The sequence below is a fragment of the Tachypleus tridentatus genome, chromosome 1, assembly GCF_004210375.1.
Source record: "Tachypleus tridentatus isolate NWPU-2018 chromosome 1, ASM421037v1, whole genome shotgun sequence".
NCBI lineage: Eukaryota > Metazoa > Arthropoda > Merostomata > Xiphosura > Limulidae > Tachypleus > Tachypleus tridentatus.
In genome coordinates this window covers 105,800,259-105,828,021 of record NC_134825.1, presented here as the reverse complement: position 1 = coordinate 105,828,021, position 27,763 = coordinate 105,800,259, and the positions used below count along the sequence as shown (strand labels likewise).

At 33.3% G+C, this 27,763-nt stretch overlaps 1 protein-coding gene across 1 annotated transcript in view; it reads right to left on the bottom strand.

The window, feature by feature from the left end:
• Window positions 1–5,638: 5,638 nt before the first annotated feature.
• LOC143253283 (uncharacterized) overlaps window positions 5,639–27,763 on the bottom strand; it is a 35,329-nt gene continuing 13,204 nt past the window's right edge. The window contains exons 2-6 of the mRNA XM_076506935.1: window positions 14,078–14,211; window positions 12,739–12,955; window positions 10,546–10,676; window positions 9,282–9,510; window positions 5,639–6,189 (exon numbers count right to left, since the gene is read on the bottom strand). Coding sequence (XP_076363050.1) covers window positions 6,110–6,189; window positions 9,282–9,510; window positions 10,546–10,676; window positions 12,739–12,898 — 600 coding nt within the window. The 5' untranslated portion in view covers window positions 12,899–12,955; window positions 14,078–14,211 and the 3' untranslated portion in view covers window positions 5,639–6,109. The remainder of the gene's footprint in view (window positions 6,190–9,281; window positions 9,511–10,545; window positions 10,677–12,738; window positions 12,956–14,077; window positions 14,212–27,763) is intronic.

Below are 27,763 nucleotides of genomic sequence, written 5' to 3'. Positions count from 1 at the left end.
ACAAGAAGACTGGAATGGAGAAGTGAATGAAACTAGAGAACTTAAAATCGAGAAGTGAATAAAACTAAAACACTTGGATTCAATAAGTGGATAAAACTAGATGACTTGGAATCGAGAAGTGAATAAAACTAGAAGACTTGGAATCGAGAAGCGAATAAAACTGGAAGACTTGGAACCGATAGGTGAGTATAACTAAAGGACTTGGATCGATAAATGAATAAACTAGAAGACTTGTAATCGAGAAGTGAATAAAATCAAAGAATTTGGAATCGAGTAGTGAATAAAACTGGAATACTTGGAATCGATAGGTGAGTATAACTAAAGGACTTGGATCGATAATTGAACAAACTAGAAGACTTGTAATCGAGAAGTGATTAAAATCAAAGAATTTGGAATCGAGTAGTGAATAAAACTGAAATACTTGGAATGGAGAAGTGAATAAAACTAGAGAACTTGGAATCGAGAAGCGAATAAAACTGGAAGACTTGGAATCGATAGGTGAGTATAACTAAAGGACTTGGATCGATAATTGAACAAACAAGAAGACTTGTAATCGAGAAGTGAATAAAACTAGAAGACTTGGAATCGATAAGTGAATAAAACTAGAGGACTTGGATTCGATAAGTGGATAAAACTAAAGAACTTGGATTCTATAAGTGGATAAACTAGAGGACCTGGAATCGAGAAGTGAATAAAACTGAAATACTTGGAATCGATTAGTGGATAATACTAGAGGACTTGGATTCGAGAATCGAGAAGTGAATAAAACTAGAAGACTTGAATTCGATAAGTGGATAAAACTAAAGGACTTGGATTCTATAAGTGGATAAAACTAGAGGACTTTGAATCGAGAATTGAATAAAACCAAAACACTTGGATTCTATAATTGGATATTACTATAGGACTTGGAATCGAGAAGTGAAAAAAACTAGAAGAGTTGGAATCGAGATGTGAATAAAATTAGAAGACTTGGAATCGATAGGTAAATAAAATTAGAAGACTTGGAATCGATAAGTGAATAAAACTAGAATACTTGGAAGCGATAAGTGAATAAAACTAGAAAATTGCATTCTATAAGTTAATAAAACTAGAGGACTTGGAATCGAGAAGTGAATAAAATTAGAAGACTTGGAATCAATAGGTGAATATAACTAGAGGACTTGGAATCGAGAAGTGAATAAAACTAGAGGACTTTGATTCGATAAGTGAATAAAGCTAGAAGACTGGAATCGAGAAATGAATAAAACTAGAGGACTTGGAATCGAGAAGTGAATAAAACTAAAATACTTCGATTCAATAAGTGGATAAAACTAGAGGACTTGGATTCGATAAGTGGATAAAACTAAAGGACTTGGATTCTATAAGTGGATAAAACTAGAGGACTTGGAATCGAGAAGTGAATAAAACTAGAAGACTTGGAATCGATAGGTGAATAAAATTAGAAGACTTGGAATTAAGGAATAAAACTAGAGACTTGGAATCAATAAGTGAATAAAACTAAAACTTAGATAAGTTAATAAAACTAGAGGACTTGGAATCGAGAAGTGAATAAAACTAGAAGACTTGGAATCGATAGGTGAATAAAACTAGAGGACTTGGAATCGATAAGTGAATAAAACTAGAAGACTTGGAATCGATAAGTGAATAAAACTAGAAGACTTGGAATCGATAGGTGAATAAAACTAGAAGACTTGGAATCGAGAAGTGAATAAAACTAAAGGACTTGGATTCGATAAGTGAATAAAGCTAGAAGACTGGAATCGAGAAATGAATAAAACTAGAGGACTTGGAATCGAGAAGTGAATAAAACTAAAATACTTGGATTCAATAAGTGGATAAAACTAGAGGACTTGGATTCGATAAGTGGATAAAACTAAAGGACTTGAATTCTATAAGTGGATAAAACTAGAGGACTTGGAATCGAGAAGTGAATAAAACTAAAACACTTGGATTCGATAAGTGGATAATACTAGAGGACTTGGAATCAATAGGTGAATAAAACTAGAGGACTTGGATTCGATAAGTGGATAAAACTAGAGGACTTTGATTCAATAAGTGGATAAAACTAGAGCATTTGGAATCGAGTAGTGAATAAAACTAGAAGATTTGGAATCGATAGGTGAATTAAATTAGAAGACTTGGAATCGATAGGTAAATAAAATTAGAAGACTTGTAATCGATAAGTGAATAAAACTAGAATACTTGGAAGCAATAAGTGAATAAAACTAGAAAACTTAGATTCGATAAGTTAATAAAACTAGAGGACCTGGAATCGAGAAGTGAATAAAACTAGAAGACTTGGAATCGATAGGAGAATATAACTAGAGGACTTGGAATCGAGAAGTGAATAAAACTTGAAAACTTCGATTCGATAAGTGAATAAAATTAGAAGACTTGCAATCGATAGGTGAATAAAACTAGAAGACTTGGAATCGAGATGTGAATAAAACTAAAACACTTGGATTCGATAAGTGGATAAAACCAGAGGACTTGGAATCGATAAGTGAACAAACTAGAAGACTGGAATTGCTAGGTGAATAAAACTAGAAAACTTGGAATAGAGAAGTGAATAAAACTAGAAGACTTGGAATCGATAAGTGAATAAAACTAGAGGACTTGGAATCGATAAGTGAACAAACTAGAAGACTGGAATTGATAGGTGAATAAAATTAGAAGACTTGGAATCGATAGGTAAATAAAATTAGAAGACTTGGAATCGATAAGTGAATAAAACTAGAATATTTGGAATCGATAAGTGAATAAAACTAGAGGACTTGGAATCGATAAGTGAACAAACTAGAAGACTGGAATTGATAGGTGAATAAAATTAGAAGACTTGGAATCGATAGGTAAATAAAATTAGAAGACTTGGAATCGATAAGTGAATAAAACTAGAATATTTGGAAGCGATAAGTGAATAAAACAGAGTACTTGGATTCGATAAATGAATAAAACAAGAAGACTGGAATGGAGAAGTGAATGAAACTAGAGAACTTAAAATCGAGAAGTGAATAAAACTAAAACACTTGGATTCAATAAGTGGATAAAACTAGAGGACTTGGAATCGAGAAGTGAATAAAACTAGAAGACTTGGAATCGAGAAGCGAATAAAACTGGAAGACTTGGAATCGATAGGTGAGTATAACTAAAGGACTTGGGTCGATAATTTAACAAACTATTAGACTTGTAATCGATAAGTGAATAAAACTAGAGGTCTTGGATTCGATAAGTTGATAAAACTAAAGGACTTGGATTCTATAAGTGGATAATACCAGAGGACTTGGAATCGAGAAGTGAATAAAACTAGAAGACTTGGAATCGAGAAGCGAATAAAACTGGAAGACTTGGATTCGATAAGTGAATAAAACTAGAAGACTTGGAATCGATAGGTAAATAAAATTAGAAGACTTGGAATCGATAAGTGAATAAAACTAGAATATTTGGAAGCGATAAGTGAATAAAACAGAGTACTTGGATTCGATAAATGAATAAAACAAGAAGACTGGAATGGAGAAGTGAATGAAATTAGAGAACTTAAAATCGAGAAGTGAATAAAACTAAAACACTTGGATTCAATAAGTGGATAAAACTAGAGGACTTGGAATCGAGAAGTGAATAAAACTAGAAGACTTGGAATCGAGAAGCGAATAAAACTGGAAGACTTGGAACCGATAGGTGAGTATAACTAAAGTACTTGGATCGATAATTGAACAAACTAGAAGACTTGTAATCGAGAAGTGAATAAAACTAGAAGACTTGGAATCGATAAGTGAATAAAACTAGAGGACTTGGATTCGATAAGTGGATAAAACTAAAGGACTTGGATTCGATAAGTGGATAATACTAGAGGACTTGGAATCGAGAAGTGAATAAAACTAGAAGACTTGGAATCGAGAAGCGAATAAAACTGGACGACTTGGATTCGATAAGTGAATAAAACTAGAAGACGTGGAATCGATAAGTGAATAAAACTAGAGTACTTGGATTCGATAAATGAATAAAACAAGAAGACTGGAATGGAGAAGTGAATAAAACTAGAGAACTTGGAATCGAGAAGCGAATAAAACTGGAAGACTTGGAATCGATAGGTGAGTATAACTAAAGGACTTGGGTCGATAATTGAACAAACTAGAAGTCTTGTAATCGAGAAGTGAATAAAACTAGAAGACTTGGAATCGATAAGTGAATAAAACTTGAGGACTTGGATTCGATAAGTGGATAAAACTAAAGGACTTGGATTCTATAAGTGGATAACACTGGAGGACTTGGAATCGAGAAGTGAATAAAACTAAAACACTTGGATTCGATAAGTGGATAATACCACAGGTCTTGGAATCGAGAAGTGAATAAAACTAGAAGACTTGGAATCGAGAAGCGAATAAAACTGGAAGACTTGGATTCGATAAGTGAATAAAACTAGAAGACTTGGATTCGATAAGTGAATAAAACTAGAAGACTTGTAATCGAGAAGTGAATAAAACTAGAAGACTTGTAATCGATAAGTGGATAAAACTAGAGGACTTGGATTCGATAAGTGGATAAAACTAGAGGACTTGGAATCGAGAAGTGAATAAAACTAAAAGACTTGGATTCTATAAGTGAATAAAATTAGAAGACTTGAGACAGATGTTATGTGTAAAATATCTAAAAATAATATATTGTTCTGGAAGACCATAGGAAAAAATGTTACTTGCAAAATACCTAAAATTAATATCTTGTACTGGGAGACCGTGTGAGAAATGTTACTTGTAAAATATCTAAAATTAATATCTTGTACTGGGAGAACGTGGGAGAAATGTTACTTGTAAAATATCTAAAAACAATGTATTTTATTGGAAGACCGTAGGATAAATGTTACTTGTAAAATATCTAAAAACAATGTATTTTATTGTAAGACCGTAGGATAAATGTTACTTGTAAAATATCTAAAAATAATATATTTTATTGGAAGACCGTAGTATAAATGTTACTTGTAAAATATCTAAAAATAATATATTTTATTGGAAGACCGTAGGATAAATGTTACTTGTAAAATATCTAAAAATAATATATTTTATTGGAGGATTGTAGGATAAATGTTACTTGCAAAATATCTAAAAATAGTACGTTGCACTAAAAGTTTATTAGAGACATTAGAGTACCACAAGAGGTTTGTGCCACTGAAAGTTTACCAGGGACAAGAGAGACACTAGAGTGACGTAAGAGGTATGTACCACTTAAAGTTTACCAGGGACAAAAGAGACCCCAGAGTAACATAAGAGGTATTATGTACCACTATACTTTTATCAGAAACAAAAGTGAGAGACTACTCTCATCTTTGTATTTGTAATACTAATTGTTTGTTGTGCGATAAATTTAAATACTTTGAATAAATGTACATTATTTTGTAGAATAGAATTAAAAGTAGAAATACTGTGATAGTATATATTATATTCATAAATGGTTTGCACGTGTTATATTTGGGGAAAATCGTGTGATTTCAATAACATTAATGTAACTTATCACTGTATATTCCGTTTCACAACATATTAGCCAAACACTACTACCAGGATGACACTTGTAGGACTCTAGTACAGATGGTGTTCATTTTACTTTGTCTTTCTTGTCAGATATAAAACACTCATTAAAATTCTGTCATACTGATCTTTAATTGTAAACATAACTTTGTGATACAAGGCACAACTTACACAATACATGAATCTAAATCTGAGAAGCGAGTACCTTTTCATATTTCTACCTTCGTGGAGAATTGATTATATCTGGTCTGGAGAAATATCACACCCAACATTTCTGACCTTAGTTTTCTGAACTTTAACCTGCTTTTGCAATGTTCTATCAGTTTGGGGAAATCGACTAATCGTTTCTTTCGCTTGTTCACCGAATATATGTTTGTAACAAAGCTAAGACATAAGAAGAAATAAACAATGTTTTGTGTTTCGCTATAATGTGAAACTGGAATTGAGCTTGAACTGGAGTCTGTCGTTAGAGAGCCAGGTTGCTGAAAGGTCAAAGCAGTATTGACTCTTGACCTGTAACAACCAGGATGTTCTTAGTTCTGGATGTTGAGTGAGTTCCGAGAAACTCTCAAAGCTGCACCGGACACTCAGATCTACATCCACTTGTGAAGAAAGAAAATCAATCCAATCACACAATTGAGCGATTGGGTGGCTTTCATGACACTTCCGTGAACTGAAAAGAAAATAATAATTAATCCACTGTTTACCAAGATTATATAGCCGAATTTCGAAGTAACTCATATTAGCCCATATACATAACTTCCTTGAGATACCATTGTACACTTATGCGAAGTGGAGGAATATATTGTTACTCCAGTAACACGATATGAAACATTAATAAAGTACCACTTAAATTTCTTGAGGTTTACAGAACATTATCGTCTTGTGCAATAGGTTAAAACATTATTATTTTAATAACAGTATATTTTAGTTAGGACTTCCCTTGAAATACGTTTTACTATTAGTAACATAACTATCTTTTTTATGAAATTTAGAATCCAGTTGCTTAAAGATTCCCTCTCCTCCCTCTGTCTCACCGGCTAGTCTAAAATCGTGTAACACTAAAAACTGGATTTCGATATCCACATTGAGTAGAGCACAGATAGCCTGTTGTGCGTCTTTGTGCTTAAAACTATTGGAAGTTTCATGTACTATTATTTGCTCCTTGTGGGCCCGGCGTGTCCAAGTGGTTAGGGCGCTCGACTCGTAATCTGAGGGCCGCAGGTTTGAATCTTCGTGACACCGAATACGCTCGCCCTTTCAGCCGTATGAGCGTTATAAGGTGACGGTCAATCCAACTTGTTGGCAAAAAAAGTATCTCAAGAGTTGGCGATGTGTAGCTATGATTAGCTACCTTTCCTAAGGTCTTACACTGCTAAATTAGGGACGGCTAGCGCAGATAACCCTCGTGTAGCTTCGCGCGAAATTCCGAAACAAACAAACAAACACAAAGCTCCTTGTGTGTCTTTGTGCTTAAAACACGAAAGCTTTATGTGCTATTATTTGCTCCTTTTCTCCAAAGTTCTAATACAAGAATCTGAGTTTCGATTCCAGAGCACCAATAGTTCATTGTGTAGCTTTGTGCTTAACTTCAAAGAAACGGATGTTCTGTGGTTATTATTGTAGTGATGTTCCTGTGTACACCTGTATTAAAGTTATTCTTTGCGTCTTACATTCCTGTAAGGAATATATATGTTGTTTTACTGAGATGACGAAGGTTAACATTGGAGACAGAACTAAGCTCTACTGTGTACGCACATGGTATTTTAATCATATTAGTTTTAATAATGTGTGCTAATAATTTTGATTTACACAGAGACAACTGTTCCTCAATTATGATGTGCTCGAAGCCATTCAAGAGTTTCACCTTTTCACTTGACGGCCGAACAAAGTTTTCTTCTTTTAAAAACTACTTTTATCATCGAGATCGCTGTTTTTAACAGGTCAGTGAAGTTCGAACTAAAGTTTTTTTTCGTTTGAGTTTCTTGTATACCTCAAGAAACTGTTATATTTAGTATTAATTTTCATCAAAGAAATTTAATCAAACTGTAGCTCAGTGGCTGCGGCCTTGTGACATAGTTCTGGTGTCTTGTGACATAGTTCTGGATTAAGGACCTAACGAACCGTGGTGGAATCTTTGTTATGTCAAGATATTTTCCGTCTTGAATGCGTTATAAGAGTTATGGTCAGTACTCTAGGAGTATGTTGCTGCTATTCTCTGATTACTAGCCCAACATGAGGAACAATAACATAGAGTCTTAGTAACTACACCATAAATACATGAAATAAATCACTTATTTTTTGAAACCTCTGTTGATTTTAACAAGAATTTAGTTCAAGGGTTAAAAGACATTTCGACACGAACTGTACGTGCTTAACCCTAATATGCAGTTGTTAAAAATTGGCTAAATCTCTTTATCTTTCTTGTAACCATCCACGTCTTTCCAACAATTTTATCTTCATTCACTATAATTTACAATTTTGTTCTTATTGGAAGCTTTGATACCAGATGGTAACGTTCTATGCTACCCGTGTTCTAAACTATAGGAAGGAAAATTACTTTTTCATGTATCTTTCTCTAAACGTAAACACAATAAATACAAGTGCCTCAAGCTTCCTTTTAAAAACAAACAAACTTATATTTCGGCTTAAAATGTAAATATGCACCTGAAGAAGGTGCATTCAGAGATATGAAGACCGGAACTGCATATAACACCCACCTGAACTAGTACTTTCAGAGATATGAAGACCGGAACTGCATATAACACCCACCTGAACAAGTACTTTGGTAGGCATGAAGACCGGCAGAGTGTATGAAACTCACCTTAACTAGTACTTTCATGGACGTGAAGACCGCGACTGTGTATAAAATTCACCTAAATTAGTCCTTTCAGAGACACGAAGACCGGAACTGTATATTAAACCCACCTGAACTAGAACTTTGATTGGCATGAAGACCGGCAGTGTGTATGAAACCTTCCTGAACTAGTACTTTCAGAGACATGAAGACCGGAAGTATATATACAGACCCACCTGAACTAGTACTTTCAGAGACATTGAGACCGGAAATGTATATAAAACCCACCTGAACTAGTAGTTTCATCGACACGAAGACCGGAAGTGTAAATAAAACTTACTTGAACTAGTACTTTCATCGACATGAAGACCGGAAGTGTATGTAAAGACCCACCTTAACTAGTACTTTCAGAGACACGAAGACCGAAACTGTATATAACATCCACCTGAACTAGAACTTTAATAGGCATGAAGACCGGCAGTGTGTGTGAACCTCACCTTAACAAGTACTCTCAGAGACATGAAGACCGGAAGTATATATACAGACCTACCTGAACTAGTGCTTTCATAGACACGAAGACCGGAAGTATATGTAAAGACCCACCTGAACTGCTACTTTCTTAGACATGAAGACCAGAATGGTATATAAAACCCACCTGAACTGCTACTTTCATAGACATGAAGACCATAATTGTATATAAAACCCACCTGAACTGCTACTTTCATAGACATGAAGACCAGAACTGTATATAAAACCCACCTGAACTGCTACTTTCATAGACATGAAAACCAGAACTGTATATAAAACCCACCTGAACTGCTACTTTCATAGACATGAAGACCAGAACTGTATATAAAACCTACGTGAACAAGTTCTTTCATAGACATGAAGACCGGAACTGTATATAAAAACCTACCTGAACTAGTACTTTCAGACACATGAAGACTGGAACTGTATATAAAACCCACCTGAACTGCTACTTTCAGACACATGAAGACCGGAACTCTGCTGTTTCCCTCCTAGCACAGTTTCCTCACTTCTTTCATATATCACCTTAAACAACATACTTGTACATTTGAGTGTCATTTCACCTTTTTGGAACTGGTTAGCGCGCACATTAAACTTAAGACCCAGAGCAGTTGAGAACAGATTAGACTCATGACGTGCCGGATATTGGATTAAATATACTGGATCAGCCTGTTGAAAGATAATACGTTGTTGTTGAAAACTATTCTTATAAACAATGGGGCAAAGTTATACGTTCATCAATAAACATTGTTAGAGTTTATGGAAAACAAATCAATACAATCATTTTATTAAGCATACAATAATCTAAACAAATATTATCAATTTCAATCCCAGGGTTCTAGAATGAACAAAAGAGAGCAATAGATTTGAGGATATATTTTCTATTTCTATCAAACGAGTTTATTTCTAAATGAACAGAAAAGTCGCTACATTTAACAATCTATTTCAGTTATTAAGAAGTAAACCTCATTACCAACGAACCTGGTGGGGATTTTTAAAATAATACCAAATACGTAAATCTTCTCTGTGTCTATTAATACATTCTCATTACCACATATTGTACCTTAGTCATCTTCTATTAATACATTCTCATTACCACATATTGTACCTTAGTCATCTTCTATTGATGCATTCTCTTTACTTCATACTGTACCTTAGTCATTTTCTATTCATACATTCTTATTACCTCATACTGTACCTTAGTCATCTTCTGTTGATACATTCTCATTACCTCATACTGTACCTTAGTCATCTTCTATTGATACATTGTCATTACCTCATACTGTACCTTAGTCATCTTCTATTAATACATTCTCATTACCTCATACTGTATCTTAGTCATCTCCTAGTAATACCTTCTCATTAACACATACTGACCTTAGTCATCTTCTATTGATACATTCTCATTAACACATACTGTACCTTATTCATCTTCTATTAATACATTCTCATTAGCTCATACTGTATCTTAGTCATCTTCTATTGATACATTCTCATTACCTCATACTGTACCTTAGTCATCTTCTGTTGATACATTCTCATTACCTCATACTGTACCTTAGTTATCATCTGTCTGTAACTTGTCGAAAATATTTATGTGTATTCAGCTTGGATCTCTTTGATTATCGCATTACATATTTAAACCAAAACGAATCTCGTACATACATATCAGTATCACACTGCTGGATGAATGTTTGTTCGTACCTCGACGTCATTAATCTGCCATAACAATTTGGCAATTTGGTTTGAAAAGGCCGATGTGCAGTTAGCTTCCATCGTATCTCCAACCTGGTAACGGCTGTGCTGTTTAACATTAATGTTTGGTCCATTGGGAGCTAAAGATAAGACGGTTTATTAGAGATGATACCCAAGATATTTTTACCTAAAGAATTGAAAGAAGTTATAGTCGTTAGATAAACAGCCTCTGTGTGCGTGTGTGTAGCAAATGAAGTAAAATAGACTTTCGTTATATAAAAGGTTACAATTGTTAGCTTTAAACTTTTGACAAACTACTCTTCTCTCTTTATAGTAGCTATTATAAATAAAAGAATACGTAGAATATTTTTTTTATTTTTGTTGTGAAACAAAATAGGATCCGTTTCTATTAAATTACGTATAATAACAAAGGAAAATACATCTTTCTAATACCAGTAGCATTTTAGTGTGTAAAAAAAAAACATTCGTTCTTTGAAAAACGTACCTTATAATTCTTGTTGTAATTTGACGAGTTGGAAACATCCCTTCTAATACATATGATAATTTACTAAAATATCCCTTGTAATACGTACAATAGTTTAGTGAGTACAAATAGTTAATTTAATTACTGTAATAATTTAGTGGTAAAAACATCCCTTCTAATACGTATAATAGTTTGCTGGGTAAAAACTTGCATTTTAATCTTGTAATAATTTGTATTTAGTTAGTTTCTTTAAGATCAAGGAAGGTGGTTGTCTTGGTGGGCAAACCCCGAAAATCGAAGTCCAGTTATTGTGTTATATTTCCATATCACCTTTTAAAAATATTCTATAACAGTTAGTTTACTTCTCGGGCTGTGACTGATTTACCTACATATACTGTAAACATGTATTGTAGCTATAAGCTATTCTGTTGGCAAAGTGTGAGCTATTGGGAGTTTCCACTTATTTTTAATCCATGGTGATTTCGACTTCCATAATGTTCGATCGGTTTTCATTGTTGTACTGTAGTAAATGATATTATAATTTAAAGAGTCACCCATTGTTCAGACGACAGGAGACAGTAAACCAACAAAGAGTGAATTGTGTTTAGTGCTCACTGAAGAAAAGTTTGTTTTAATCCAAAGGTAAAAAACGACAAGCTCTCGCATTAGTTTTCTGTAAACTTAATACATTGATTACAGCAATGTTGTGTTCTCAATGTTCTACTATCACTAACATACATTACAGAGATAGGTTTAGAGATCAGTATTCTGGAATCAATAACATACATTACAGAAATAGGTTTATATGTCAGAGTTCTGGTATCACGAACATAGATTACAGAGCTAAGTATCACTAACATAGATTACAGAGCTATGTATCATTACCATAGATTACAGAGATAGGTTTAGACATCAGTGCTATAGTATCACTAACACATTAAAGAACTAGGTTTAGAGGTCAGTGTTCTTGTGTCACTAACAAGCATTAAATAGCTAGGTTTAGACCTCAGTGTTCTGTTATCACTAACATACATTAAAGAACTAAGACATACATTAAAGACTAAGGTTCAGATCTTAGTGTTCTGGTATCACTAACATACAGTAAAGAGCTAGGTTCAGACCTCAGTGTTCTAGTTTCACTAACATAGATTACAGAGCTAGGTTCAGACCTCAGTGTTCTGGTATCACTAACATACATTAGCGGACTAGGTTCAGACCTCAGTGTTCTGGTATCACTAGCATACATTAAAGAGCTAGGTTCAGACCTCAGTGTTCTGTTATCACTAGCATACATTAAAGAACTAGGTTCAGACCTCAGTGTTCTGTTATCACTAGCATACATTAAAGAACTAGGTTCAGACCTCAGTGTTCTGTTATCACTAACATACAGTAAAGAGCTAGGTTCAGACCTCAGTGTTCTGGTATCACTAACATACATTAGAGGACTAGGTTTAGACGTCAGTGTTCTGATATCACTAACATAGATTACATAGCTAGTTTTAGATCTTAGTGTTCTGGTATCACTAACATAGATTACAGAGATTGGTTTAGACATCTGTGTTTTGGAGTCAATTGAACCTTCGACACAAGGTCAGCGCAGCACGGAACTTATTCGCCGGGTCAGTGTGTTTCATTAAAACCCTGAAAACGGTGTGGTGTTTTTAGTGACGTGTGTTAAGGTTCTTGTGAATCATAAAAACCAAAGTGCAGTAACTTACCAGCGTAATATCCGGATGGTCTAACTCCGCTTCCAATTATAACTTCTTCATTTGTTATAGAATAAGCTTGAGAAATAGTCGCCAAGCAGCGAAGTTTCAGTTCTCCGAGAAGAAGGTGAGATGGTTTGAGAGTTAAGTGTAATCCTAAACGAGATACCATGAGGCCATTCGTATATTTCACCAGAGGATGGCGCCACACTCCGCCTGACTGGCTCTGCTATCCAAAGAACAGGAAAGGAAAGAAGTATAGAACCAGTGGACCCATGAATGTAAAATTATCCATGAGGATTATTTTTATTGTCATAAAGTTTTTCACGGCTACAGACGTGCCTGTATTTCACAGTTCCCTAATACACTAGGTATTGTAATAATGACGAGAAACGAATACAAATAACAACTCCTTATTCAACTTAAGATAAAATGTTATTGTTTTTAATGATATGCCAATAATAATGGAGCAAAGAGAGGTTGCGATCCCAGGTTATTGTGTCTTAGAGTATACTAAAGATGTGGAGATCAGAGTGAAGATCCAAGTAAAACGTATTTCTCTCTGGTGTTAAAAATTGTTTAGTATTAATATTCAAGATAAATTCTATGTTCTAAATCTTAGATTGAATTTTATTTGTTCCGTTTGGAGCGTGTTGCAGCGTGGCCCGGCATGGTTTTCGGGCACTCGACTCGTAATCTGTGGGCCTTGGTTTCGAAACCCTGTCTCACCTGGTGGTCTTATAACGTGATTGTCAATCCCACTATTCATATGTAAAAGAGTAGCCCAAGAGTTGTCGGTGGGGGGTGATGACTGTTAAATTAGGAACGGTCATCGCAGACAGTCCTCATGTAGCTTTGCTATAAATTGAAAAGACACAAAGAAATAAATCAAATATTGGAACGCTGAAGATGTCGTGACGATTTTGTGTTTTGTGTTAACTTAATATCTTCCCTTCAGGGTGTGTGGCAGCGTTATAGAAGTTATTATTCATTGATCCGTATCATTCTAGTTTGAATGTCGGTAAAACACAGGTAAGTAAAGGCCCATCTGAGCTTGGTAAAAGACAGATCATGCTAGTAATTTATGAAATACGTAGTGAACCTGTAATGTCTGTTGAACTGTATCATATGAGAAATAGTTGTTTGGTCTTACTGGTTATCTAATATAATACCTTCTGAAAGTACATGGTAGAATATTTAATAAAATTATGTATGTATCTCATCGAAAAAGTAAAACCAGACTTTCACTCTCTATTTCAAAATATCGTATTCCTCTAAAATGGTGACTTCGGTTAATTATGCATATCTTTCTAATAATTATTACGATCTGCTAACACTTATTTCACTTTACCTCCTTCTCGTTAATAAACCATGTTAACTTTGCAGGTGGTTTAGAAGGAGCGGAAGTACAAGTGAGATCGACGTCATTTCCCTCTTCAAATTTTGTGTTTGATCCAGAAATTGTAGGTCCCTCTGTCGGCAAAACTGAAAGCAAAACGTCTCATAACTTAAATTATAAAAGAAATATTTCTGCTTAATGCTATTACTAAAGCTGTTGAAAAACATTAACTTTAATATTGCTAATAAATATACTGAATCAGATATGTTTCAAAACAGTTAAAATTCATTGCGATATGCACATTTTAACGTGTTAACAAAGCCATACTTTCTAGGAAAGTTTCTAGTTTAATCAATCGCTTCACGTTATACGCTATACACGATTACCCTTCACACACGCAGTTCATTTTACACATTAGTTATTATTCTTAAATTCACAATAGACACGTATATGGGGTGGCTGAAGTTAACATTGTTCAAAATGGATATGTGCTGAGATTGTACATAATAATGAGATTTCATGCGTTTCTTAGGTCGCTGTTTTAGCATTCCATGGCTCTATTAGTTTTGTTAACTGTTTCGGAGACAGCTATATAATCCGTTGTTAAGAACTAACGGTTCTTAATGGTGTAGTTAAACAGTTATAATGGTAATTTGTCTCTACTCGACTTTAACAACGTTTTATTCTAAACTGAAACTGGTACAAACAACAACTTTATAAAGTTTACATATAATATCATAAGAAAATAATATTAGGTAATATTTTAACAATCATCTTGGTTACGTATTGTTTTCTTCTTGGTTACGTATTGTTATCATCTTGGTTACGTATTGTTTTCATCTTGGTTACGTATTGTTGTCGTTCATGGATCATTGATTTCAATGTAATGATTTTGTTCTTCTAGCTCGTGTTGAAGATGCTATACACGTGACACGTGGCTTAAACTGAGTTCTTAGTCTAAAAACACGTGCTTGTTTTTGTGAAGTAGTTCTTGTTATATTTTTGTCACTTACATAACGACTAGATGCCTGCTTTAGTTCAGACATGACTTTACTGTTCAGCGTCCAGTTGTTCCACCAACTGACAACTACAAAGTTGAAGACCTTAGCAGCTTCGATAGGATTACTACTAAGCTTTAGCTAATACGTTATACATGAAGAATGAACAAGTTTCTCTGTAATCGGTGACAAAGAACAGCCCTCGCTTGACGTCTGGTGCCCGATTCCATTTGACGACACAACACTAATAATGGAACACAGTCCAGTAATATAACACAATAAATACAACACCATCTGTCCCTGTTTGAGATACAACACTAATTGATATTGTATATAAACAACGTATTGGAGAGTTTCTCATATTCATCTAACATATTTTCTGTGTATTTTGTCAGGATTTGTGTATCAAACTGTCGTTCTATCCTACAGTACATTTATTGTATCTATATCTTCCAGGAAAGTGTTGTAGATATAACTTAATGATATCGTGTTTCGAAGTGGTTAATAATTGAAAACCGAACATAAAAACCGATGTTTCACAAAATCTCGTTGTGATAATACCTACCACAGGCTGGCATCATACATGATGTCTTATCACTACAAGTACTGATATACCTACAATAAACTGACATTAAATACAATGTATTATCAGTTTTAGTTAACATAACATCCTACAACAGACTGGCATCATACACAATGTTTTATCAGTTCTGTTAATACTTACAACAGACGGATATCACACACAATGTTTTATCAGTTCTGATAATAACTGCAATACACGAACATCATACACAATGTCTTATCAGTTCCAGTTAGGTTAATAGCCTACAACAGATTGGCATTATACACAATGTTTTATCAGATACTTACATAACTAGAATAATGAATAAATCCGGTTCTGGCCCGGCATAGCCAGGTGGTTACAGCACTCGACTTGTAATTCGAGGGTCGCGGGTGCCAATCCCCCTCATATCAAACATGCTCGCGATTTCAGCCGTGGGGGCGTTATAAATCACGGTTAATCACACTGTTTGTTGGTAAAAGTGTAGCCCAAGAGTTGGCGGTGAGTGATAGTGACTGGCTGCCTTTCCTGTTGTTAAGTACTGCTAAATTATGGATGGCTAGCGCAGATAGCCCTGGTGTAACTTTGTGCAAAACTCAAAAAGAAACAAACAAAAATCCAGTTCTAGAGTATTGAAAGACTTCTCCAGCATATCTTATTAAATAAATCCTGTACTACAGTTTTGACAGACTTCTCTATCATACCTTATTAAATAAATACTGTTCTACTGTATTGAGAGACTTCTCTATCATACCTTATTAAATAAATTCTGTACTACATTCTTGACAGACTTCTCTAGCATACCTTATTAAATAAATCCTGTACTAGAGTCTTGAGAGACATCTCTAGCATACTTTATTAAATAAATCCTGTTGTACAGTCCTTAGAGACTTCTATAGAATACCTTATGAAATAAATCCTGTACTACAGTTTAAGAGACTTCTCTAGCATACCTTATTAAATAAATCATGTACTACTGTATTTAGAGATTTCTCAAACATGCCTTATTAAATAAATCCTGTACTACAGTCTTGAGAGACTTCTCAAGCATACCTTATTAAATAAATCCTGTACTACAGTCTTGAGAGACTTCTTTAGCATACCTTATTAAATAAGGTATGCTGGAGAACTCTGTCAAAACTGTAGTACAGGATTTGTTTAATAAGGCATGCTAGGGAAGTATCTCAAGACTTTAGTACAGGATTTATTTAATAAGGTATGCTAGAGACGTTTGTCAAAACTGTACTACAGTCTTAAGAAACATCTCTAGCATGCCTTATTAAATAAATCCTGTACTACAGTCTTGAGAAACTTCTCTAGCATGCCTAATTAAATAAATCCTGTAAAACAGTTTTGAGTGACTTCTCTAGCATAACGTATTAAATAAATCCTTCACTAGAGTCTTTAGAAACTTCTCTTGCATGCCTTATTAAATAAATCCGTTACTACAGTTTTCTGAGACTTCTCTAGCATACCTTATTAAATAAATCCTGTTGTACAGTTTTCACAGACTTCTCTATCATATCTTATTAAATAAATCCTCTACTACAGTCTTGAGAGACTTCTATAGCATACCTTATTAAATAAATCGTGAACTACAGTTTTTGAGAGACTTCTCAAGCATATCTTATTAAATAAATCCTGTACTACAGTCTTGAGAGACTTCTCTAGCATGCCTTATTAAAGAAATCCTGTACTACTGTATTGAAATACTTCTCAAGCATTTCTTATTAAATAAATCATGTACTACAGTCTTGAGAGACATCTCTAGCATACCTTATTAAATAAATTCTGTACTACAGTTTTGAGAGACTTCTCAAACATACCTTATTAAATAAATCCTGTACTACAGTCTTGAGATACTTCCCTAGCATGCCTTATTAAACAAATCCTGTAGTACAGTTTTGACAGAGTTCTCCAGCATACCTTATTAAATAAATCCTGTATTAAAGTTTTGACAGAGCTGTCTAGCATACCTTATTAAATTAAATCTGCACTACAGTCTTGACAGAGTTCTCTGGCATGCCTTATTAAATAAATCCTGTACTACTGTATTTAGAGATTTCTCAAACATGCCTTATTAAATAAATCCTGTACTACAGTTTTGAGAGACTTCTCTAGCATTCCTTATTAAATAAATCATGTACTACAGTCTTGAGAGACTTCTCTAGTATGCCTTAGTAAATAAATTCTGTACTACTGTACTGAAAGACTTCTCAAACATGCCTTATTAAATAAATCCTGTACTACAGTTTTGACAGACTTCTCAAGCATACCTTATTAAATAAATCCTGTACTACAGTTTTGAGTGACATCTCTAGCATACCTTATTAAATAAATCCTGTACTACAGTTTTGACAGAGTTCTCTGGCATACCTTATTAAATAAAATCTGCACTACAGTCTTGAGAGACTTCTGTAGCATGCCTTATTAAATAAATCATGTACTACAGTCTTGAGAGACATCTCTAGCATACCTTATTAAATAAATTCTGTACTACAGTTTTGAGAGACTTCTCAAACATACCTTATTAAATAAATCCTGTACTACAGTCTTGAGATACTTCCCTAGCATGCCTTATTAAACAAATCCTGTAGTACAGTTTTGACAGAGTTCTCCAGCATACCTTATTAAATAAATCTTGTATTAAAGTTTTGACAGAGCTCTCTAGCATACCTTATTAAATTAAATCTGCACTACAGTCTTGACAGAGTTCTCTGGCATACTTTATTAAATAAATCCTGTACTACAGTCTTGAGAGACTTCTGTAGCATGCCTTATTAAATAAATACTGTACTACTGTATTGAGAGACTTCTCAAGTATACCTTATTAAATAAATCCTGTACTACAGTCTTGAGAGATTTCTCAATCATACCTTATTAAATAAATCTTGTACTACATTTTTGAGAGACTTCTCTAGCATACCTTATTAAATAAATTCTATACTACAGTCCTTAGAGACTTCTCTAGCATACCTTATTAAACAAATCCTGTACTACAGTTTTGAGAACCTTTTCTAGCATACCTTATTAAATAAATCCTGTACTACCGTTTTTAGAGACGTTTCTAGCATACCTTATTAAATAAATTCTGTAATACAGTCTTGAGAGACGTCTCTGGCATACCTTATTAAATATATCCTGTACTACAGTCTTAAGAGACATCTCCAGGATACCTTATTAAATAAATCCTGTACTACAGTCCTTAGAGACTTCTCTAGCATACCTTATTAAACAAATCCTGTACTACAGTTTTGAGAGACTTCTCTAGCATACTTTATTAAATAAATCCTGTACTACAGTTTTGAGAGACTTCTCTAGCATACCTTATTAAATAAATTCTGTACTACAGTCCTTAGAGACTTCTCTAGCATACCTTATTAAACAAATCCTGTACAACAGTTTTGAGAGACTTCTCTAGCATACCTTATTAAACAAATCCTGTACTACAGTTTTGAGAACCTTTTCTAGCATACTTTATTAAATAAATCCTGTACTACAGTCTTTAGAGACGTCTCTAGCATACCTTATTAAATAAATCCTGTACTACAGTCTTGAGAGACGTCTCTGGCATACCTTATTAAACAAATCCTGTACTACAGTTTTGAGATACTTCTCTAGCATACCTTATTAAATAAATCCTGTACTACAGTTTTGAGAGACTTCTCTAGCATACCTTATTAAATAAATTCTGTACTATAGTCCTTAGAGACTTCTCTAGCATACCTTATTAAACAAATCCTTTATTACAGTCCTTAGAGACTTCTCTAGCATACTTTATTAATTAAATTCTGTACTACAGTCCTTAGAGACTTCTCTAGCATACCTTATTAAACAAATCCTGTACAACAGTTTTGAGAGACTTCTCTAGCATACCTTATTAAATAAATCCTGTACTACAGTCCTTAGAGACTTCTCTAGCATACCTTATTAAACAAATCCTGTACTACAGTTTTGAGATACTTCTCTAGCATACCTTATTAAATAAATCCTGTACTACAGTTTTGAGAGACTTCTCTAGCATACCTTATTAAATAAATTCTGTACTATAGTCCTTAGAGACTTCTCTAGCATACCTTATTAAACAAATCCTGTACTACAGTTTTGAGAGACTTCTCTAGCATACCTTATTAAATAAATCATGTACTACAGTATTGACAGACTTCTCTAGCATACCTTATTAAATAAATCCTGTACTACAGTTTTGAGTGACATCTCTATCATACCTTATTAAATAAATCCTGTACTACAGTTTTGACAGAGTTCTCTAGCATACCTTATTAAATAAAATCTGCACTACAGTCTTGAGAGACTTCTGTAGCATTCCTTATTAAATAAATCATGTACTACAGTCTTGAGAGACTTCTGTAGCATGCCTTATTAAATAAATCCTGTACTACAGTTTTGAGAAACTTCTCTCGCATAAATTATTAAATAAATCCTGTACTACAGTTTTCAGAGACATCTCTAGGATACCTTATTAAATAAATTCTGTACTACTGTATTGAAAGATTTCTCTAGCATACCTTATTAAATAAATCCTGTACTACAGTTTTGAGAGACTTCTCAAACATACCTTATTAAATAAATCCTGTACTACACTTTTGACAAACGTCTCTAGCATACCTTATTAAATAAATCCTGTACTACAGTCTTGAGATACTTCCTTAGCATGCATTATTAAACAAATCCTGTACTACAGTTTTGAAAGAGTTCTCCAGCATACCTCATTAAATAAATCCTGTATTAAAATTTGACAGAGTTCTCTAGCATACCTTATTAAATTAAATCTGCACTACAGTCTTGACAGAGTTCTCTGGCATACTTTATTAAATAAATCCTGTACTACAGTCTTGAGAGACTTCTGTAGCATACCTTATTAAATAAATCCTATACTACAGTCTTGAGAGACTTCTATAGCATACCTTATTAAATAAATCCTGTTCTACTGTATTGAGAGACTTCTCAAGCTACCTTATCAAATAAGAACTTGTACTACAGTCTTGAGAGACTTCTCAAGCATGCTTTATTAAATAAATCTGATACTACAGTTTTCAGAGACTTCTCTAGCATACCTTATTATATGAATCCTGTACTACAGTTTTGACAGACTTCTCTAGAATGCCTTATTTAATAAATCCTATACTACAGTTTTGAGACACCTCTCTAGCATACTTTATTAAATAAATCCTGTACTACAGTTTTGACAGAGTTCTCCAGCATACCTTATTAAATAAATCCTGTATTAAAGTTTTGACAGAGCTCTCTAGCATACCTTATTAAATTAAATCTGCACTACAGTCTTGACAGAGTTCTCTGGCATGCCTTATTAAATAAATCCTGTACTACTGTATTTAGAGATTTCTCAAACATGCCTTATTAAATAAATCCTGTACTACAGTTTTGAGGAACTTCTCTAGCATTCCTTATTAAATAAATCCTGTACTACAGTCTTGAGAGACTTCTCTAGTATGCCTTAGTAAATAAATTCTGTACTACTGTACTGAAAGACTTCTCAAACATGCCTTATTAAATAAATCCTGTACTACAGTTTTGACAGACTTCTCAAGCATACCTTATTAAATAAAATCTGCACTACAGTCTTGAGAGACTTTTCTAGCATGCCTTATTAAATAAATCATGTACTACAGTCTTGAGAGACTTCTGTAGCATGCCTTATTAAATAATTCCTGTACTACAGTTTTGAGAAACTTCTCTCGCATAAATTATTAAATAAATCCTGTACTACAGTTTTGACAGAGTTCTCTGGCATACCTTATTAAATAAATCCTGTACTACAGTCTTGAGATACTTCCCTAGCATGCCTTATTAAACAAATCCTGTAGTACAGTTTTGACAGAGTTCTCCAGCATACCTTATTAAATAAATCCTGTATTAAAGTTTTGACAGAGCTCTCTAGCATACCTTATTAAATTAAATCTGCACTACAGTCTTGACAGAGTTCTCTGGCATACTTTATTAAATAAATCCTGTACTAAAGTCTTGAGAGACTTCTGTAGCATGCCTTATTAAATAAATACTGTACTACTGTATTGAGAGACTTCTCAAGTATACCTTATTAAATAAATCCTGTACTACAGTCTTGAGAGATTTCTCAATCATACCTTATTAAATAAATCTTGTACTACATTTTTGAGAGACTTCTCTAGCATACCTTATTAAATAAATTCTATACTACAGTCCTTAGAGACTTCTCTAGCATACCTTATTAAACAAATCCTGTACTACAGTTTTGAGAACCTTTTCTAGCATACCTTATTAAATAAATCCTGTAATACAGTCTTGAGAGACGTCTCTGGCATACCTTATTAAATATATCCTGTACTACAGTCTTAAGAGACATCTCCAGCATACCTTATTAAATAAATCCTGTACTACAGTCCTTAGAGACTTCTCTAGCATACCTTATTAAACAAATCCTGTACTACAGTTTTGAGAGACTTCTCTAGCATACTTTATTAAATAAATCCTGCACTACATTTTTGAGAGACCTCTCTAGCATACCTTATTAAATAAATTCTGTAATACAGTCCTTAGAGACTTCTCTAGCATACCTTATTAATTAAATCCTGTACTACAGTTTTGAGAACCTTTTCTAGCATACTTTATTAAATAAATCCTGTACTACAGTCTTTAGAGACGTCTCTAGCATACCTTATTAAATAAATCCTTTATTACAGTCCTTAGAGACTTCTCTAGCATACTTTATTAATTAAATTCTGTACTACAGTCCTTAGAGACTTCTCTAGCATACCTTATTAAACAAATCCTGTACAACAGTTTTGAGAGACTTCTCTAGCATACCTTATTAAATAAATCCTGTACTACAGTCCTTAGAGACTTATCTAGCATACCTTATAAAACAAATCCTGTACTACAGTTTTGAGATACTTCTCTAGCATACCTTATTAAATAAATCCTGTACTACAGTTTTGAGAGACTTCTCTAGCATACCTTTATTAATAAATTCTGTACTATAGTCCTTAGAGACTTCTCTAGCATACCTTATTAAACAAATCCTGTACTACAGTTTTGAGAGACTTCTCTAGCATACCTTATTAAATAAATCCTGTACTACAGTTTTGAGAACCTTTTCTAGCATACCTTATTAAATAAATCCTGTACTACAGTCTTGAGAGACTTCTCTAGTATGTCTTAGTAAATAAATTCTGTACTACTGTACTGAAAGACTTCTCAAACATGCCTTCTTAAATAAATCCTGTACTACAGTTTTGACAGACTTCTCTAGCATACCTTATTAAATAAATCCTGTACTACAGTTTTGAGTGACATCTCTATCATACCTTATTAAATAAATCCTGTACTACAGTTTTGACAGAGTTCTCTAGCATACCTTATTAAATAAAATCTGCACTACAGTCTTGAGAGACTTCTGTAGCATTCCATATTAAATAAATCATGTACTACAGTTTTGAGAAACTTCTCTCGCATAAATTATTAAATAAATCCTGTACTACAGTTTTCAGAGACATCTCTAGCATACCTTATTAAATAAATTCTGTACTACTGTATTGAAAGATTTCTCTAGCATACCTTATTAAATAAATCCTGTACTACAGTTTTGAGAGACTTCTCAAACATACCTTATTAAATAAATCCTGTACTACACTTTTGACAAACGTCTCTAGCATACCTTATTAAATAAATTCTGTACTACTGTATTGAAAGATTTCTCTAGCATACCTTATTAAATAAATCCTGTACTACAGTTTTGAGAGACTTCTCAAACATACCTTATTAAATAAATCCTGTACTACACTTTTGACAAACGTCTCTAGCATACCTTATTAAATAAATTCTGTACTACTGTATTGAAAGATTTCTCTAGCATACCTTATTAAATAAATCCTGTACTACAGTCTTGAGATACTTCCCTAGCATCCCTTATTAAACAAATCCTGTACTACAGTTTTGACAGAGTTCTCCAGCATACCTCATTAAATAAATCCTGTATTAAAATTTGACAGAGTTCTCTAGCATACCTTATTAAATTAAATCTGCACTACAGTCTTGACAGAGTTCTCTGGCATACTTTATTAAATAAATCCTGTACTACAGTCTTGAGAGACTTCTGTAGCATACCTTATTAAATAAATCCTATACTACAGTCTTGAGAGACTTCTCTATCATACCTTATTAAATAAATCCTGTTCTACTGTATTGAGAGACTTCTCAAGCTACCTTATCAAATAAGAACTTGTACTACAGTCTTGAGAGACTTCTCAAGCATGCTTTATTAAATAAATCTTATACTACAGTTTTCAGAGACTTCTCTAGCATACTTTATTATATGAATCCTGTACTACAGTTTTGACAGACTTCTCTAGAATGCCTTATTTAATAAATCCTATACTACAGTTTTGAGAGACTTCTCTGGCATGCCTTATGAAATAAATCCTGTACTACAGTTTTGAGAGACTTCTCTATCATACGTTACTAAATAAGTCCTGTACTACAGTTTTGTTAGACTTTTCTAGTATATTTTATTTAAAAAAATCCTATACTACAGTCTTCAGAGATTTCTCAGTGATGCCTTATTAAATAAATCCTGTACTACTGTTTTGAGAGACTTCTCTAGCATTCCTTATTAAATTAGTCCTGTATTACTATATTGAGAGACTTCTCTAGCATACCTTATTAAATAAATACTGTACTACAGTTTTGAGGGACTTTTCCAGCATACCTTATTAAATAAATCCTGTAGTACAGTTTTGAGAGACTTCTCAAGAATGAATTATTAAATAAATCCTTTACTACAGTTTTGAGAGACTTCTCAACCAAACCTTATTAAATAAATACTGTACTACTGTTCAGATACTTCTCTAGCATTCCTTATTAAATTAGTCCTGTATTACTGTTTTGAGAGACTTCTCTAGCATACCCTTTTAAATAAATCCTGCACTACAGTCTTGAGAGACTTGTCTAGCATGGTTTATTAAATAAATTCTGTAGTACAGTTTTCAGAGACTTCTCTAGCATGAATTACTAAATAAATCCTGTACTACAGTTTTGAGAGGCTTTTCTATCATACGTTACTAAATAAATCCTGTACTACATTTTTCAGAGACTTCTCTATCATACGTTACTAAATAAGTCCTGTACTACAGTTTTGTTAAACTTCTCTAGCATATTTTATTAAATAAATCCTGTACTACAGTCTTGAGAGACTTCTCAATCATGCCTTATTAAATAAATCTTGTACTACTGTTTTGAGAGACTTCTCTAGCATACCCTTTTAAATAAATCCTGCACTACAGTTTTGAGAGACTTGTCTAGCATACCTTATTAAATAAATCCCTTACTACAGTTGTGAGAAACTTCTCTAGCATTTCTTATCAAATAAATTCTGTACTATAGTATTTACAGACTTCTCTACCATGCCTTATTAAATAAATCCTGAACTACAGTTTTCAGAGACTTCTCTAGCATTCCTTATTATATGAAGCCTGTACTACAGTTTTGACAGACTTCTCTAGCATGACCTATTTAATAAATCCTATACTACAGTTTTGAGAGACCTCTCTAGCATACTTTATTAAATAAATCCTGTACTACAGTTTTGACAGACTTCTCTAAAATGCATTATTAAATTAATCCTGTCCTACACTTTTGACAGACTTCTCTGGCATGCCTTATGAAATAAATCCTGTACTACAGTTTTGAGAAACTTCTCTAGCATACCTTATTAAATAAATCCTTTAGTACTGTTGTGAGAAACTTCTCTAGCATTTTTTATCAAATAAATTCTGTACTATAGTATTTACAGACTTCTCTACCATGCCGTATTATATAAATCATGTACTACAGTTTTGCAAGACTTCTCTAGCATGCCTTATTAAATAAATCCTGTACTACAGTTTTGAGAGACTTCTCAAACATACCTTATTAAATAAATCTTGTACTACAGTTTTGACAGACTTATCTAGAATGCCTAATTAAATAAATCTTGTACTACAATTTTGAGAAACTTCTCTTCTATGCCTTATTAAATAAATCCTGTACTACAGTTTTGAGAGACGTCTCTATCATACCTTATTAAATAAATTCCCTACTACAGTTTTGAGAGACTTCTCTACCATGCCGTATGAAATAAATCCTGTACTACAGTTTTGAGAGACTTCTCTAGCATGCTTTATTAAATAAATCATGTACTACAGTTTTGAGAGACTTCTCACACATATCTTATTAAATAAATCTTGTACTACAGTTTTCACAGACTTATCTAGAATGCCTTATTAAATAAATCCTGTACTACAGTTTTGAGAGACTTTTATATCTTACGTTACTAAATACATCCTGTTCTATAGTTTTGAGAGACTTCAATAGCATACCTTTTTAAATAAATCCTGTACTACAGTTTTGAGAGTCTTCTCTGGCATGCCTTATTAAATAAATCGTGTACTACAGTTTTGACAGACTTCTCTATCATACCTTATTATATAAATGCTGTAATACTGTTTTGAGAGACTTCTCTAGCATTCCTTATTAAATAAATACTGTACTACAGTTTTGAGAGACTTCTCAATCATGGCTTTTTAAATAAATCCACTACTACAGTTTTGAGAGACTTCTCTAGCATTCCTTATTACATAAATCCTATACTACAGTCTTGAGAGACTTCTCAATCATGCCTTATTAAATAAATCCTGTACTACTGTTTTGAGAGACTTCTCTAGCATACCCTTTTAAATAAATCCTGCACTACAGTTTTGAGAGACTTGTCTAGCATACCTTATTAAATAAATCCCTTACTACAGTTGTGAGAAACTTCTCTAGCATTTCTTATCAAATAAATTCTGTACTATAGTATTTTTAAGACTTCTCTACCATGCCTTATTAAATAAATCCTGAACTACAGTTTTCAGAGACTTCTCTAGCATACCTTATTATATGAATCCTGTACTACAGTTGTGACAGACTTCTCTAGCATGATTTATTTAATAAATCCTATACTACAGTTTTGAGAGACCTCTCTAGCATACTTTATTAAATAAATCCTGTACTACAGTTTTGACAGACTTCTCTAAAATGCATTATTAAATTAATCCTGTCCTACAGTTTTGACAGACTTCTCTGGCATGCCTTATGAAATAAATCCTGTACTACAGTTTTGAGAAACTTCTCTAGCATACCTTATTAAATAAATCCTTTACTACAGTTGTGAGAAACTTCTCTAGCATTTTTTATCAAATAAATTCTGTACTATAGTATTTACAGACTTCTCTACCATGCAGTATTATATAAATCATGTACTACAGTTTTGCGAGACTTCTCTATCATGCCTTATTAAATAAATCCTGTACTACAGTTTTGAGAGATTTTTCAAACATACCTTATTAAATAAATCTTGTACTATAGTTTTGACAGACTTTTCTAGAATGCCTAATTAAATAAATCTTGTACTACAATTTTGAGAAACTTCTCTTCTATGCCTTATTAAATAAATACTGTACTACAGTTTTGAGGGACTTTTCCAGCATACCTTATTAAATAAATCCTGTAGTACAGTTTTTAGAGACTTCTCTAGCATGAATTATTAAATAAATCCTTTACTACAGTTTTGAGATACTTTTCTATCATATGATACTAAATAAATCCTGTTCTACAGTTTTGAGATACTTCTCTAGCATACGTTATTAAATAAATCCTGTTTTACAGTTTTGAGAGACTTCTCAATCATGCCTTATTAAATAAATCCTGTACTACAGTCTTGAGAGACTTTCTATCATACCTTATTAAATAATTCCTGTACTACAATTATGAGAGACTTCTCTAGCATACCTTATTAAATAATTCCTGTACTACAGTTTTGAGAGACTTCCCAAGCATGCCTTATTAAATAAATCCTATACTATAGTTTTGAGAGACTTCTCTAGCATGCCTTATTAAATAAATCCTGTACTACAGTTTTGAGAGACTTCTCAAACATACCTTATTAAATAAATCTTGTACTACCGTTTTGACAGACTTATCTAGAATGCCTAATTAAATAAATCCTGTGCTACAATTTGGAGAAACTTCTCTTCTATGCCTTATTAAATAAATCCTGTACTACAGTTTTGAGGGACGTCTCTATCATACCTTATTAAATAAATC